This window comes from Sander lucioperca, chromosome 18, assembly GCF_008315115.2.
Source record: "Sander lucioperca isolate FBNREF2018 chromosome 18, SLUC_FBN_1.2, whole genome shotgun sequence".
Lineage (NCBI taxonomy): Eukaryota > Metazoa > Chordata > Actinopteri > Perciformes > Percidae > Sander > Sander lucioperca.
Window position 1 is genome coordinate 22,602,271 of NC_050190.1, and position 17,476 is coordinate 22,619,746.

At 43.9% G+C, this 17,476-nt stretch overlaps 1 protein-coding gene across 2 annotated transcripts in view; it reads left to right on the forward strand.

Annotated features, from left to right (window-relative positions):
• ppp2r3a (protein phosphatase 2, regulatory subunit B'', alpha) overlaps positions 1-17,476 on the forward strand; it is a 61,906-nt gene that overhangs the window by 28,638 nt on the left and 15,792 nt on the right. The window contains exon 2 of one of the 2 annotated variants that reach the window (XM_031310034.2): positions 5,353-8,980. In XM_031310034.2, the coding sequence (XP_031165894.1) occupies positions 6,188-8,980 (2,793 nt within the window). In that variant the 5' untranslated portion in view covers positions 5,353-6,187. Of the gene's footprint in view, positions 1-5,352; positions 8,981-17,476 lie in introns of those variants that run through there. The other variant, XR_004895751.1, reaches the window with a different exon arrangement.

Below are 17,476 nucleotides of genomic sequence, written 5' to 3' on the forward strand. Positions count from 1 at the left end.
GCAGTCAGATGTATATGAACTCCCCTTTGTATTGTATCTGCCTTTTAAAAAAAGACACTTCCTGAATGTAGCGGAGTGTAAACACAGCAGATAACAGACAAAAGGCAAAAACACAAAAAAACATCGCCTGAAAAATCAACAAGTAACATCAGTAGGCTATAATAGATTATGGTCTGTCACTGCATCGATGCAGAATCATCTAGGTCCGCATTGCGATGCATCGATGCAATGATTAATTTCAACACCCCTAGTGTGTGTGTCTCCAGAGTGCAGTAATTTGTGCTCTCAGCAGCCTCTGTCTCATCCAAACAACTGGCAGAGATAATGGGAGAACCACACACACACACACACACACACACACACACACACACACACACACACACACACAAACACCCAAACCCTCACACCTCTACATATTTGGTTTTAAAGGTTTGATAACAAACGTAAAAGCTTTTTACATATATTCCTCATCCATAGTTGTTAAGAATGGTTATTTTATGCATTCTACTGTTTGTAAAATCCAAACAAACATATTTAATATTTCTTGCTTGAGGGCTTATGAACGCAGACACCTTAACTGTCCCTTGATCCTTAATTGCGTCAGATATCCCCCTGATTGTTCTCCTGCCTGTGTTTAGGCCTGTGTACAGATGTCTGGTTTGCAAAGCAGCTCCCTGTTTGTCTCTGTGAGGGACCAGGCGGGGCTTTTTTTGCAATCCATCCCCCCAAAACTCCAGCTCTCCTCCTCAAGAAAGAAAGTATGGAGAAAAAGAAAAGAAGAAGATTGGGAGGAGATGATAGTAGTATTCAAAAGTGTTGTGAAGACGTGGTTTGTTAAAATTCCCTGCTGTAATTTTAAGTGTTTTTCTCTTGGGCTGAGTAGCTTTAGGATCTATTTTTTTCACCTGCAGTAAGTAAAACAATTATTTCTCTTCTTTCCATTTTGGACGGTCTGATTGCCAGACAAGCCATCTTTCTCCCTTGTTTCCTAGTCTGACTTTCTCTGCAGCAGAAAATGATTGTAATTGTGAAAGCGTGACAGTGTCTTACGAGGACAGAGCTGTCTTCCGGAGTGTCTTTCCAGACAGTTGATTGATGCTCAGCTGATGAGCCAACTCCAAATAAGTGTGTGTTTGTGTGTGTTTGTGTGTGTGTATGTGGGTGATCAAGACTGTGTTAGCCTTATAAGGCCAAGCTTTTTTATCCAGGAAACATTTAAGGATAAGAAAAGATGTGAGTCACTGATTTCCTCATCTGCTCAGAAGCACAAAAAACATCCTCTTCTCTGCCCTCAACTCCTTCCTACAGGGGATATATACTGTGTCTGTGTGACCTGTAGTCCTTTTGGGTTGCTGTTTTGTTCCTAATGAGGGGGTGAGCTATTTCACACAGCCCACTTTCCCGAGAGATGTGAAGTGTGCTGGAGGAACAGCTGGGATAGCACTGGGGTTGTAGAACTGTGGATGAGCACTTGTGCCATCTCAGCCTGTAAAGTAGGAGCCTGCGGACTGTGTGTGTGTGTGTGTGTGTGTGTGTGTGTGTGTGTGTGTGTGTGTGTGTGTGTGTGTGTGTGTGTGTGTGTGTGTGTGTGTGTGTGTGTTTGTGTGGAGGCACAGAGTAAATAATTCATATGAGGATTACAGAAAGAAGCAGAGAAGTGGGTCAGAACTGGAGTTAGTTTGTTGGACATTTCTTAAGATCAGAGTGTGGGAGAGGGGAAAAGTGAGAGAAAGAATTACAAGTAAAGGCAGAAAGGATAGAGGGATGGAAGAAAGGAAGTTGTCTTTTTACACACTTGATGGAATGCTTTCATAATAATATTTTAAAAGAATTAAAAAACTGCACATTACAGAGTTTGCATGTGTTTGTATGCATTTCCTTATAAGTATGTGTGTTTCTCAGAGGAGAGTCATGTTGCACAAAGCCCAGTAATCCTTCTTTTGTTACTACTTTTGTCCCTCACTGTAGGGCAGAAGTCAATACCCACAGAGCCACTAGTTTCTCCCTTGGTTCTGTTTAGTATTTGCATGGCATAGCAGAGCTCTCTGTTCTCAGTAGCAACCTTGAGGTTGTGCATCAAGCTGTGTGTGTGTTTGTGTGCGAGCGGGCTAGTATAGACCTGTCCTCTCTTCCTGGGGGTATGTTTGGGGTTCCTTTTTTTTTTTTTTTCTTCACAAAGACCCACTTACCCTTTGAGGCCCCCCACGCACGCACAGCAACACAACAAAGCACACAACCTCTTTTTGTGCACATTTGCCGATATACACACACACACACACACACACACATGTTCAAGGCTGGAGTGGAGGTTGTGACAGAAATGGCCTCCGGTGATTTAGTGTTTCCTGGTGAAGGTCACATTGAAGGAAAGATTTTTTTTAGATGGAGGAGAAAGAAGGGAGGGAGGGACGGATGGGAAAAGAAGGGGATTGAGAGGATGGGAAGGAGAGACGGAAAAGGTTGTCACAAATAACCTCAGGGAACACGATCTGCCTCCTCTACTCTCTTCTTGTTCTGCTTTTGAATCCATCCAGATAGACAGAGCAATAAAAGAAATAGGAAGTGGAGGATGCAAAGGATAAAGGGGACGGATTCCACTGCAAATTGCATTTTGGTGCCTTTTGTCAAAACTTCACATGAAGCTAAGAAGTAACCTTCACTGTACTCAGTCATTCTGATATAAATCTGTCTCTTCATTGTTTTAGAAATTAAATAAACATATTGCGATTTGGAGTTAATAGGTTTAGGGTAATAGTTAACAAACATTTTTCATCAGATTTCTTAAAAAATAAACCCACATTTTTCATGTCTAAAGACATTCCCGTTTTCAGCTTTAAGCTTTGGCTTGTTGACATTAAACTGAAAGCTGATACCTCCACACATTCTCAGCTAACTTGCCCATAAAATATCCAGAAAAAAACACTACCGCCACTAAATCACAGCAAGGCATCGAAAAGACACCATAGAATGCGTTTGTGTCCGTGTGTGCGCTAGTGAATCATCTTTTTCTGTAATATGTGTCAGTGCGGCATGTGCAGGCATTCGTGAGTGGGTGTGTATGCGCATGCATGTGTGTGGAGGTTGTTCAGTGTTAGCAACACCAGTGGAGTTTGTTTACATGCTCCGTATCACTTTGGGAAGCTGTCGTTTACAAAGATATACACACAGTTATTAAGTGTGTGTACAGCAAAGAGGAAGAAGTGTGAGTGGACACGTTTGTGTGCATGTTGTGTGTGCAATTACTATCCTATAATAGTCTATTTCTAACTGCCTGTCCAGATTTCAAGTGCAGCTTACCAGGAAGTGTAATTTCCTGCTCAAGACACTGATTCAGCAGCATCCAGCTGTTGTGTTTGTGTGAAGAGAAAGGAGAGAGAAAGCGAGACGGAAAGATGAGGTGACTGCCTGTTTTTTCCATACAACTCTTTAATAGTTGTTTTTCCAGGTGCATCAAACCCCCACCCCCACCTTGCCAACCACTCTCCCCCACCCACAAGCCCACCAATCATTCCTCCCCCCTCTTCCCAGTTGCTCTTTTTCACACTTTTAAGTAGGAAACTCCGGCTCCATAATTCCCCCGAGAACCCACAACAGATCATATGTCCGCACTCTCAGTCTAAGTTGTAATAACCTCTCAGTGTTGTTCTTTCTTCCCGTGGCTATTCTGAATATCCTGCATCCCTCAGGTATGCAGTTCTGAACTTATATAAACTATGATCTGTGTGCCTTTGTTTGCAGGGTTATCATAAATGCTTGAAATATTCTTAAAATCAATTATTTGAGCACAGTACAAGACCTTGGCTTCTCCAGATTCTTTTCTGTTTTCTTTTAGAAATTCAAATTTGTACATTAAAGAAGTCTTGCATACCCTGACAGTTTCTGTAAATGCACAGTATGTTTGTATAGTTGAGATTAAGCCTGAGGTTAGATTGCATGTGTGTGGTTGTGGCTATAGTGGTGTCTCACCGCTGTATTACAGTTAAAGTATAAGTGTATATACAGTACGTATGGGCATGCATGTGTAGGAGGGCACAGCTTCTCTGAGGAATGCGTTGCCCCTGTGGAGGGGGAGGGAAAACAGAGGGAGAAGGAGAAAAATAAGTTGGTGCAATTTGAAGACTGAAACCAAAAGTAATTGAAAGAGGGGGAGAGTGATACAAGGTTTACAGCACAATGTGTTTACCTAGTCAGGCTCTGTTAGTTCCTGGTATGGGGCATGTTACTGATATTTATATACTGCTTGACTTCCTTTACTGTACAAAGCTGCCTCTAATTTAAAGGTGTCATTTAAAAAAAGCTTGAAATCCCAAGCTAAAAATGATCAAAATTAAAGTCTGTGTTTGAGACAGCGCTTTTTGTTTCTTCTAAAGCACTGGAAGTTGAATAGAATGACACCGAATAGAATAAAACACAATGGACCAGAAAAACACATCTTTATTAAACCTAATATAGAATTTGTGCTGGAGCACAGGCAAAAAAGAAAACAGGAATGGAAAGCAACAGGTGTTTTCTCCTTCCTACACACCGGCCTCTCTTTTACTGAGTCATGATTTCTCAGCGGAGTCGGAGACAACTCTTTGTAGCTCGGCTGTGACATGAGAGGGAGTCACATTTTTTTTCTACTTTGCCTGTTTAACCTTCCACACTTCTGCGTCTTCCTTCCTCCCCTCATTTTGATCTGTATGAATGAATGAATATTTTTTTATTATTGTGTCATGCGTACAATAAAATATGCCCAGCCCACACATGCTTACAAGACACCATTACCTAGGACAAAGGACCAGATGCCAAAGTAACCACATACCCTAAACAAATAAACCTTCTAGTCTTTTTTGCCAAGCTTTAGAAACAAAAGTCGCTAACTTATAAATATTAAATTTAAACAACCACTCCAATTGGTCATCATCCGTGCACCAGAACATTTCAGGGTTTTGGACAGACATTTCATGTAAGATCGGTGTTCTTAACTCTGTTTGTTGTCAACTTCTCCTAGTTCACATAGTTCGCACAACCTTTTATCTTGGATGTTTTTGAATCTACCCACTTCAAGGGCAAGGGAAAGGATTCCTGTTCTCAACTGAGCCACCAACGACCTCTGACTTCTCCATATGTATGTGTATTTGAGGTTGATGTTTTTTGATGATAAAGCCCTTGTAAGCCCTCTTTTCAGCGGTCATCTTAATGATCGCTAAAGGGAGAGTGTCTCATACACAACTCCATAAATGCACAAACATGCACTCTTATGCACTCACATTCACAATTATCCACTTTTTGATAACTGTCTTAATGATTAACTTTCTCTTCCTCTGTTTTCCTTTCTACTCTTTTGCCCCTTTCCCTGCTGACTCGCAGGTGGTGTCCTCCGGTCATAAACACACACTCCCTGTGACACATGGCCAACAGCGGGAGACGGAAGGGGCGAGAGTGAGTACGGGACTGACAGATCCAGAAAGGCACGCACAGAAAGAAAAGAGGCAGTCAGCCATCTGTGGTCGGTCCCCTGCTAGTCTGCAGCTTCGTTGGAGTCAGCGAACGGTTCTCCGCTGCTCCGTCAGCAGTTCAGAAACTACAGAGTGGGATAAAGTGATTCTTCCTACATCTCCTTGCTCAGGGGGATGAGCCTTGGATGGGGCAATGTTAAGGCCTCGCTGGCCTTGGATTAGGCCCCTGGGGCTGCTTCTTTAGAGAGATGGGTGATACTCCAGCTGGATCTTCCGTTGTCGCCATCCTCCACAGCTGTCATTAGTGGCTAATGAGCTGCTGCTGGAGAGGAAACGAAGAAGGTTGCCTGTGGAGAGAGGAGGAACCTTACAGCTGTTATTAAGAGGCCCAGAGCTCTCAGACAAGGAATTCTGCCTTCTTTATTCCTCTGGAAGAGAGTGAAACCCTTTTAAAACTCTTTCAGGTGCAAGCATGAAAGGATATTACCTTTGGAAGTCGTGTTTGTAGACATTTCTTTTCCGTTGTTAATTGGCATTTTTTTGTTTTAATTACAGTAGTGGCATGTCTCTGAAAACTGTCACCATGCGGTTGAAAGATGCATATTTTCAGCTACTTTTTTTCTCTCTCAACTGAAGAAGTTTTAACATAACATTCTAATCCATCCATTTTTTTTGTTAAAGCTGTATTGTTTTTTACACTTGGATATTATTTTGCCCCTTCTATGCCCTGAAGGACATTGGTAACCATGGCAGCAGCCTATCGTGTAGTGGTGAGCAGTGTGAGCTGCTACAACAGTGTGGTAGTGGACCGGCGCACTCACTCCCATGCTGTGCACTACTGCTCAGGGCCATGTGGGGCGCTGTCCCAGGGACTAGACTGTACTGTCGCACACCGCGGCACCTGTTCCGAGCTGCTAGCTGCTGAAGCTGCATACAGTGACCCAAACAGCTCACTCATACACTCCCATAACATCGCCACTCAACAACTTTCCAACCATGGTAAAATGACTGTTACCATGGATGCTAGTTATAATGGTGGTATAGAGAGGGCGGACAGCAGTGGCAATTTGTCTTTAGGGGAGGACAGCCCCACATGGCGCGGTAAAAAGGCCCCCAGTGGCGGAGGATTGAGTGGGAACCTGAGCTCCTCTAGCAGTCTGAAGGACATCACCGAAGAGGCCATCAACCTGGCCAGTGGTAAGCTCAAAGAGTTTTCTTTTGACAAGCTCCGCCTCTCTTCCTCCAGCCACGTCACCTTCCGAAAAGGTCGTAAAGTCCGTCCTGACTCTCTCAGCCGCCGCTCCACCGACCTGGAGATCATCTATGGCCACTTCAGCTCCAACATCACCGCAAACGGAACTGCTAATGGCATGACAAATGGCACGGGTACATCCAATGATGAGAACCTGCCACCATTTGTGCCAGGGAAGGTAGCAGGCCTCGAGGAGACAAAGCTAAAGGGCAGCACAGCCATCTTGTCGGCCATCACCAAAGTGAGTGGTGGATCAACAAGCAGCCTATCGAGTATTGGGTCTTTGGACCAAAGTCTGAACACAGTGGCCTCCCTGTACCGCAACACCCTGGGAGAGGAGAACCTAATTGCCCGTCTGCTAGAGAAGACAAGAGCGGAGGCGGGCACTGGTGGAGCAGGCGGGGAGGACATCCGTGCCTGCCTTGACATCCTGCTCAAATGTTCTGAAGATTTAAAGAAATGCACCGACATCATCAAGCAGTGCATCAGACACAAAGCTGGTGGAGGGCCAGAGGATGGAGGAGCCAGTCCTGAAAGTGTATATCGGGCTGTGATGACCCGACTCAGCTCCTATTTGAAGAGATTACCTCTGGAGCTGGAGGGAATTGGAAGTTTGGGAGGCAGTGGGCAAGGGGGTCAGGGTGCGCATGGAAGCGGGCACAGCGATCTGGCTGAGCTGGTCAACACTCTTCACTCCATCCAGCAAGGACCATACTCTCCAATATTTGGCAATGAGCAACCTCCTCGCTATGAGGATGTGGTGCTGTCACCTCCCATCCCAAAGACTGTTCCTCATTCGGCATTGTCTACTCCATCCTCTGTTTCATCTTCCTCCTCATCTTCTTTGAAATCAGACTCCATCCATAACAAACCAGTCCAAAGTTCCCCTTCCAGAACCACTCTACTTACCAATGGACTACAACATCCACACCCTTCTTCTATCACACAACACACACTCTCCCCCCCAACTATGACATGCACTCCATCCAGCTCCACTCCAACACACTCTCCTTCCCCTCTTCATATCTCCCCGACCCCACCTTATACACACACTCCTCCAGCATCCCCCATGGAAGCTCTTTATATTGAGGAGGAGGAAGCAGATGTGGGAAAGACACCGGAACTAATCCCACAACAGACACACACTCCAACCAGAGGGGTGAACACAACCCAGAACAATAATGGGATAACATTGGGTCAACATATGCACCTGTCCCATCCACACACACTCCATAACAATTCAAATACCTTGCCGGCCAGCACTGGCTACAACCCTATTTGGCCTTCTTCTGCCTCACTAACCGTCTCAGCACCCAAAGCTGCCGCACACAGGAATGATGACATTGACAAGCTGCTGATGGACTTGGAGAATCTGTCTCAGAGTATGAGCCACCCCAAGGACACTGAGCCTCCTCTTCCAGCCAAAACCAGGAAGAGAGAAGGAGGCCAAGGATTCACTTCCAGTGAGGCCCTTACTAAAATGGCCCAGTTCCAAGTCCAAAAGCCAGCCAACCACCTAGCCATGAATGGCCCTACCTCCAGGACTTCCCAGAGTCTCACTCCTCCCCAGGGAGAGAACAGTGAAGCTGTGGTGGGAGAGGAGGAGGATGGGGCACTGCTGCTGAGGATCCTGGAGAGCATTGAGAGTTTTGCCCAGGAGCTAGTGGATTCTGGGGCGGGGAGCACAGGGAGTGCTGAGAGGAAGAGTGGAAAGGAGCGGGAGGTGATGAGGCTCCTGCAAGATACACTGGCCACCACTGGCAGGGCTGATACCCCTCTGGAGTGCACAAACCCACCAGCTGCTCCCACTGCTCCATCTATGCACACAAATGCAGCTGTACAAATCCCAGCTATACCGCCAAAACATTACCTGGCAAATGCACCTGCAGTTTCACCTCCACCGACACCTATAACTGAAGTATCTGAAGCTGCGTGCAATGCTACATCTGAAGCTGCATCTAAATCTACACCTGAAGCTGCCCCTAAACCTCTGCCTACACCCATACCTGAGCCTATTGCTGAGTCTACAGATAAAGTTACAGAAGCCTCTACAGGTGACACTGCTCCTACAACAATCCCTGCACCTGTAATGTCTGCTCCTGCAAGCTTGCATTCCTCCACTCATTCAGCTGAACCTACACCTGTGGCTGCACCTGAAGCTCCTGTCCCTGTTGCCATCCCAACTGTGGAAGCCACAAGAGATGCTGACGTTGCTGTGGGCGACCCTGCTACTGTGAAAGACACTGGTTCAACCCTCCTCATCCAGCAGACTCCAGAGGTGATCAGAGTAAGTCAAAAGCACACCTTCAAATTAAAACTACGGACAAATGCACAAGCTTATGGAAAGCCAGAGTGAAACTGAACATCACTGAACATTACAGTTTCACACTATAACCGTGAGATTTTTTTTAAATTTACATTTAAAACTCATCTATGAAATGGGGGATAGGAATTTCAGGGATGTAAATCATGTATTGTCAGCAAACTGCACATCTCAGGCCTGAATTATTATTCTTTGTGTCTGCTGAAAAAAAATCATCATTATTGAGTCCAACGTTCTCTGGCAGATACACTTGCTCACTGCTTTGTAGAAGGTAATGTCACTTCTGGAATTTGGATTATAGTACCATACAAATCTATTGCAAATCAGTGTCTTAGTTAGAGCAGATATATGCAGAGATGGGACACTTTTTCTTTATTCAAGTCCCATTTTGTCATTTTGGAGGATATTTGCACGCTGTGTAGCTTTAAATGGATTGCTCACGTTCACTGTAGTAGTAATAAACTGATCATATTAATCAAGAGTTTGGATCATAATACATAGCAACATCATCTAAATATGTATTTCAAATGTTACCGTTGCCATGGTGTGAGAAGCAAATAGACAGGCAGTCTGCTGACTAAGTGACGGGCACACAGGAACCAAGAAACATTTGAAAGAAAGCTTCTCTTGCTTTCAATACATTCAATACAGTCATATTAAACACCCAGGCGAGGATTTTATCGCTGTGACACAACGGGGTTGATGCCACTGTAATTGATGGGCCGTGATGAATAGTATTCATTAGCTGCGATGAACACTCTGATACTATCTGGGCTTGAATAGAAAAGCTGGTGCTTTGAATCATGGAACCGAACAGCTCATTGTGTTCGGAGTGGCTCTCTGTTGACTGTTCCGGTTTCAAACTTGTGTTTTGTAATGTGTTTTGTTGTGTGTGTGTGTGTGTGTGTGTGTGTGTGTGTGTGTGTGTGTGTGTTGGTTCTCATTTCCACCCTTGGGAATATTTTAAGGTAATTTAGGGTTGTGCTCAAGGGAGGGAGCGGGTAAGGCAATTGGAGTGTGTGTGTGTGTGTGTGTGTGTGTGTGTGACTTGGTGTGCATAACACCCTGACAATGCTGTGAATAAACTTAGGAAGGGGGGTTACCTCAGCTTGTCTCTGATGTGGGTGTTCAACAGCACATTGTGGATTTAGGTAATTATCTGTGACAAACGCACATTAACACTGACACAGAGCATCAAATCATTACTGTCTCACTTACTTTTTTCTTCTCCTTTGCTAATTTGCATTTTTGTGCATCACTCCCCTCACCAGCCTCCCACTGCTGTTTGTGTGTGTTTATTCACTTAGCTGTGTAACCTTATGCCCTGCTGATATGTAGGCCACCTATTTATGAGGTTACCATGGCAGCTGCCACAGTCTGAACAGAACAGCCAGCAACTGAACACATCATTACGCAATCTTAGTCCTCCTCCGTCCTCTGTCTGCCTATCCATCCCTCCTTCCTCTCTGTTTTTGTTTTTTTTGCTTCTCTGCTTTTTTGTTATCGCTTGACACCCTTGCATCTATCATGCTTGCTCTCTACGTTTTTCTCTCTTTCCTGCATCTCTGTTCCTTTTGTTTTTTCTCTTAGTGTCCTTTACTTCACCTGCAGTTCAAGGAGTCAGCCTACATTGACCACCATTTCTCTTCCCGCCCTGTGATTGGCCGCTGTGTTATTTTGGGAGTGTTGAATAACAGTTGTTGCTGTGTGGAGGGTAGAGCAACCCAATGAAAGGTGCTGATTGGAGCACAGCAGGAGGGGGGAGAAGGGTGGGGTGAGGTGGGGTAGAGTGTGGGGGGCATCTGTTGGCACACTGAGTGTTAACGGTATCGTTACCCTCCAACCCCCTCCACCCCTGGCAGAGCTAGGTGTGAGGGAGACCTAAATCTGTCCACCCCTCTGTACTATGGCATCCCGCTAACAGACTCACTGTCGCCACAGTGTAAATGGACCTGCATGTGTGTGTGTGATGGTGTGCATGTTTGTTTGTGTGTTGTGTGTGCATCCAGGCTTTCTTATATGTCCAGGTGTTCATGTATGTGTGTGCATTTACATATGTGTTCATGCATGTGTATATGCATACAGGTGTATTCAGATGATTCCCATTTGAGTGTGTGTGTGTGTGTGTGTGTGTGTTGGCCTGGAGGTAAGTTGACCCAGTGCTACTGTGGGTCACAGCTGAGTTTGGGAATAGCTCTCTGACACCCAATACCTACTCTGGCACTCTGGGAATTATGCTAATATTCCTCAGTGCCAACCCCACCTCCTGCTTCAGTTGCCCATTAAACTGCCAATCAAACTATGAACAAGGCAAGCCCCCCTCACACACAAGTGAGAAAATGCCCCTGCACTCTCATGCACAACTACTTACACACTCCACATTGGAGATTTGTAGCTGTGTTTCCCTTGGCATTGCCATGGCTTTGATGGGAAGCTCTGCTAAGCCCTTTGGGATGACATTGGCCACAGGCGGTAGCATCTTCATCTCTCTCTCCCTCTGTGTGTGTGTGTGTGTGTGTGTGTGTGTGTGTGTGTGTGTGTGCGTGCTTGTGTGTTTGCGTGCGTGCGTTCATTTATTGTTGATTCTGCTGCTGACAGACTAATTCAGGGCTTTTTCCACCTGTCAGAACACACCCATTAATCTCCATGGAGACAAGGAAGCCAGCTGATATAAATCAGAGGCAAGGCCACAACAGTCAAACTCCGAGCGGGGAGACGTGGCAGCAGCGATGCTTGGGAGTAGAGTCAACTAAATCTGCTAGTGGTACTTGAGGTCAATGGCCTTCCAGTGGCAGTTGGTCTGTCTTCCTCTTTCCCTCTCTCTGTTTTTGGCAAATATAAGAAGTGATATTTGAGATCACATTTCCCTGCACCTAAATCGGACCTGTATCTTTTTGTTTCAGTGGGGTTGTTACAGTACAACCAATGGTGACATGATTTACAGACACACGTACACTCCTGGCTGAATCCAGAGCTGCCTTTCTGATGGCTTAATTAACCCTCTGCTGATTTGAGTGTTTTTGCCAACTGTTGTGGATGTGTTGCCAGGTTAGAATAGTGCCGGTCAGTTACGGCTTGAGTTAGGATGTACTGAAGAGTTCCCCCCCCCCCCCCCCAGGAAATACGTGAGAAAGTGGTGATGCGTCACATCACACTTTATCCATACTTGGGTCTGGTCCATAATTGGGACATCCTCTGCTGATAAATGAATTAAACCAAATATGTTTTTGGTTGTAACTGCTAACATGCCCATTGCCAAATCAGTCAGTGGAATTCATGTTCCTTTGTAGAAGCAGACTTTTTTGTCAAACAACTAAGCAACATACAGTTATGTCTCCTAGTAAGACTGCAACACACAAAGTAACTTTTCTCGAGTCCTTATGAGCCCCATTGAAACTCAGCAAACCTCAAAACCAGAAAGAAATTGCAGCCAACCCAGAAACAAGGTGAAATAGAAAGTCGGTATCTGTGCTTTGTACTCTGCCTGGTCAGAGAAGATATACAATTTACTTAATGAAAGTAGAATTAGTTTGTCGAGAAACCTGTGTTTCATAGTCATACAGTTCTCTTATTTTCTCATCCAATCTTCCTCTAACGTGGGTCAGTGCCTTCATTAAAGTGTTTAGGAAATAAATGCCACTAAAGGACAATTCGACATATTTCAGCTTGTTGTTGAGGAAGGGAAGAGCTGAGGAAAGGAACTGTTGACCTTTTAGACAGAAACCTGTTATTTTTTGGCAAAGGGACCCTTGAATAAAGATAGGAGCGATAAAGAAAATCGTGGAGATAGAAAGGAAATAACAGGAAGACAGGAAATCTAGAAGAATGAATGTCTGTGTGAGACTGCAGGAGGAAGAGGTTTTTTTGTCATCTGAGAAGTTGGCTTTGAGAAAAGAGGAATTCATAGGGAGTTAGAGAAGAAGAGGAACAGGCGTAGAAAAAGAACGGAGATGAGAGGGAGACTTGTGGTGCTGGGAGAGGGGGATGGAGTTAGTGAGGGGTGGGTGGGCTGCAGTGTACAGTTGTTGACTTTGGGTCGGTGGAGGATGACATCATTCCTCCGCTGCTTCCACAGGAAATAAGGTCACAGTGGGAACCTCCGCCAAGCGGGGAAAAACGCCTGTTTCAACCTAGGTGCACGAGCACACAGATGAATGCATTCATTTATACACACACACACACACACACACACACACACACACACACACACACACATACAATGCAATCCCAGACGGGGGGCCTTGGTTGCTGTGTGAGAGGACTTTTCCAATACAGTTCATACCATCCAAGGTTAGCCTGGACAATGGAATATTCACCACCCAGCCCTTTGACACACACACACACACACACACACACACACACACACACACACACACACACACACACAGAGAAGTGGTGGAGTTCATTAATATTTGCACACACACACGGACGGACGGACGGACACACAGACGGACGCACGCACGCACGCACACACACACACACACACACACACACACACACACACACACACACACAGCAAATGACATCATGATTCACCACTCCCGGTGCAGGCTGGGATAGCATCCAACTGCTGTTCCCATTGCAGTGTGCTCTGTTGGAGTGTGTACACTTGCACAGATGCTTGTATGTGCACACACACATGCAAGCCTGCATGTCACTTTTACATCTGAAAAGTTTTTAGCTCAGGGGAAAGTATTGCTGCTAAAGTCTTTGAGCTTCCCTCTGCGTCACCATGGAAACCACCACAACATGTTTGTAAGCAGTTGGTAGCTGATGGGACTCCCCTTCCCCAGAATATCAGTTGTGCAATCGGATTGGCTGATGCGGGGCTTCCCCACAGAATCAAATGAAAACTGGATGTGTTTTAGGTTTATTATAGAATACTGACTGTGTGTGTGTGTGTGTGTGTGTGTGTGTGTGTTTCCATGTGAAATAGTTTGCCAATGATCCAGAACATTATGACTCAGTAGAAACTTGGGTGTCAACCACCCTCCCACCCATCTCCCTACAGTCTCCCTGTTTATCATTTCCCTTTGAACTCACCCTTTACCCAGCTCCACCCAAACTGTGCCGGAGGTTTTCTCCAGAAAACTGCCTCAGTGCTAAATTTCTCTCCCCAGTTAATCTGGACAAGCACATTAGGATTTAATCTGCCTGTGTCCTAAATTTAATGCACAAAAAGTTTTACTTTTTTAAAGTACTACTGAGTTGTTGCACCTCTTGTAGTGTGTCACTAATGATGTATCAGTTTACTTTTCTTAAAGTTGTTTGTATAAGAATGATATTTAAAGCTGTTCCCACTTTGGTGATATATAAGCATATGGTTTTCATCATACAAACCTCTCACTTTGTCAGCCAAGGTGATTTCAGGAATTTTGGCCTTGAATAACATGAGATGAAGGAGCTGAGGCCAAGAGGATCAAAGACGGCAGAAACCAGCATCTCCTGTCAGATCCAGGCTTACCTGTTAGGCTTGAGCGTCAGACAGATTATACAAGCATAGAGCTGCTACCCTCTAGCGACTCTGAGCCCTTACTGTAACATAGGGTACTGTGATGGCTTGTAGGCCAACCTCACTTCTTCTTTTTGTTTTCAAGAGGATCTATAGCTCCATCTACAGGATGATTTCTGAACTAGTGTGTCACAAACTTCGTTTAGAATCAGTTTGATTTCACAATTTTTTCCCAGGTTCTTCCATTTCTTTAAAAAAAAAAAATGTCTCAATTAAATACAGGCAGAAAAACCATAACACAATCCAATGCCATGATTGTGACATTATGAGTGTGACTTTGACTTTTGGGAGTGGTGCAAGATGCAATACTAATCTAGGTCAAAGAGAAGTGTTTCTAGATGCTATTATCTCATGTTGTATGCTTGAATTATATTTTTACTGATAAAATGTGGCTCAATGTGCATGGTAAAGGGATGTTAAGGTGGTTTGTTTGGTGCATGGTCTGTAGGGTACGATCATTACTTAAGCAACATACTTTTAGCTTCCTCCCTTTTTTGCATTATTATGTTTCTTCTTAGGCACATTCTTCAGTTCTATATAACCGTCTCATATTAAGATTATGTTGTTGTTGTTATCATTATCATCGCAGGGCTGCAGTAAAAAGTGCAATGGCTTGTGCAGTGGCTACTTCTATACGCTGACACATTTCTCCCTCCTTACATTCCTGTCTATCTTTACTCTTCTATCTGTAAAAGAGAGGAAACAGGAGCTGATCTGCTCTGCCATTGGCTGTGTGAAGTCGCTTACTGCACACTAGTGACAGCTCTCTCGCTGCAGCTCCAGGCTGAGGCTCATCGCTATTGCTGATGTAGGATTAGCTCACTTTCTCTAAATCTTAAAATAGCCATGGGAAGGTAATGCAAAACCTGCCCTAATAGCGTTGTTAAATATAAAAAAGCCAAGCTGGCCATCGAAGGCTTGGAGTTTGTTGTTATTAAAGATTATTACTTGTTGACAGGCTGCTGTTCCCACAGACGGAGGTAATTCACTGGGCTGTTTAGGCAGTGAAGTCAAAATTTCTATGAATCTTTTTATAGAATGAGGCCTTTCCTCCTGTGATTATTGAGGCAGCTCTATTGGAATAACATTTCAGATTCATTTTTTACGCTTTATGAGATGCAGTTATTCAGAATGACATACTATGGGATTGCATATGGGGTAGAGCCTGGCAGGCCGATGTTGTCGGACGATTTCAGGTTGTCACAGATATATCGGTGTTGGGGTGTATGTTGACAAATATGCAAAACTGCAAAGCAATAAACAATGAAAACTTACTTCCTGGAGTCTCCACTGGTTGCTTGGCAACTGCTCAGAACCCAGAAATAGTCCCACCGATAACCCCCCGCACAACTGTAAACTATTGTTTTTACACAGCTGTTTTTATATGGATTAAACAAGCTAAATATAACATGTTAATTAGTGAGCTTTAGAGGTGTCGGTAGGTAGATTTTGTTATTGTTGGACAGGCTAGCTGTTTCCAGCCTTTATGCTATGCTAGGCAAAAGGCTGCTGGCTGAGTTATCCAACTTTGCCAGAAAGTAAAAAAAGTATTTCCCAAAATGTTGAACTATTCCTTTAAGTCCCCATATGACATATGACACAGTGATTAATTTAGTACAAATACATATAATCCACAGTAGTAAAAGTAAAAAGAGTAAAATTCTTAACATCCACCATTGACCCCAACAGTAAATGAACAGTTTCTTAGAATGTTGTATTAGCAATACATGAGCCTCAGACAGTATAATGGCTTACTTAGTTAGCACTAATTGTTAGAAATTGCATCCATCCACAAATCACAACAGTGATTTTATAAATAGAGCTACAGATAATGCTCTAATATTGTAGATCAGTGACTATAGTGTGTTATATGATGTAATATTTGCTGAGTCACAGAATGCAGAAATGTTCTAGTCGTTATAGTTGTTCAACCCAAACCAACTGGTGAGCATCTGTTCATGTTATGTGCTGATGTAAAATAAAAATATCAGATATAGTATGATATTTTTAGTATTTTCAAAACTGGGCCATTGGCTGCTGTGGTACTTGAGCTTGTGACATTTTTATTACAAGGCAGCCTCTGCCTCCGCTCAGATAGCTATAGCAGTCTGTGTCTTCAACTGTTCCCATGTTGTGCTTCTCTGATTCGGATGTGAGATAGACCGTGACAAGCACGGATTCACTTCATCTATCATGGAGGCAGCACTTGAACTCCGTTTATTCTCGGCAGTTTAGAGAGGAGGTTCCCAAGGCAACTTTGTGTGTGTGTGTGTGTGTGTGTGTGTGTGTGTGTGTCTTGAGAGGAAGTGAGACTGGGAATAGAGCTGCAATGTGAACTGCGTTTCCTGCTGTTGGCACGGTAACCCTGAAGCATTCTACCCCACTCAATCCAGGGAAAGGGTTATCGCCATGGAGATGGCATTTGGCAGGCCCAGTCCAAAGTGAGTCTGTTCATAATCACAGAAATGGGGAGGAAGAGTTGCCTATTTCCATGATATCAGGTTCAAGTTTAAACTTGATTTGTCCCAGTGGGCAGTTGGTTTCACTGCAAGTTTTAAAAATGACATAAAAATATAAAGCCGACATAAATCAGTAATTATTACAGTTATCTTCTTATTAAGAAAATATTTATAAACCTATCCTATACTCAGTAGACAAACAAACATATATTTGAATAATTGAATTTTAATATTTTAGAGCTGCAAAGATTAATTGATTAGTTGTCAGCTATAAAATTAATCGCCAACTATTTTGATAATTGATTAATCAGAAATTTGCTGATTCCAGTTTCTTAAATGTGAAGATGTTCTAGTTTCTTCACTCCTCTGTGACAGTAAACTGAATATCTTTGAGTTGTGGACAAAACACGACTTCATGAGCATCTTGCGCTTTTCTGACATTTTATAGACCAAACATGTAATCGATTAATCGAGAAAAAAAATCGTAAT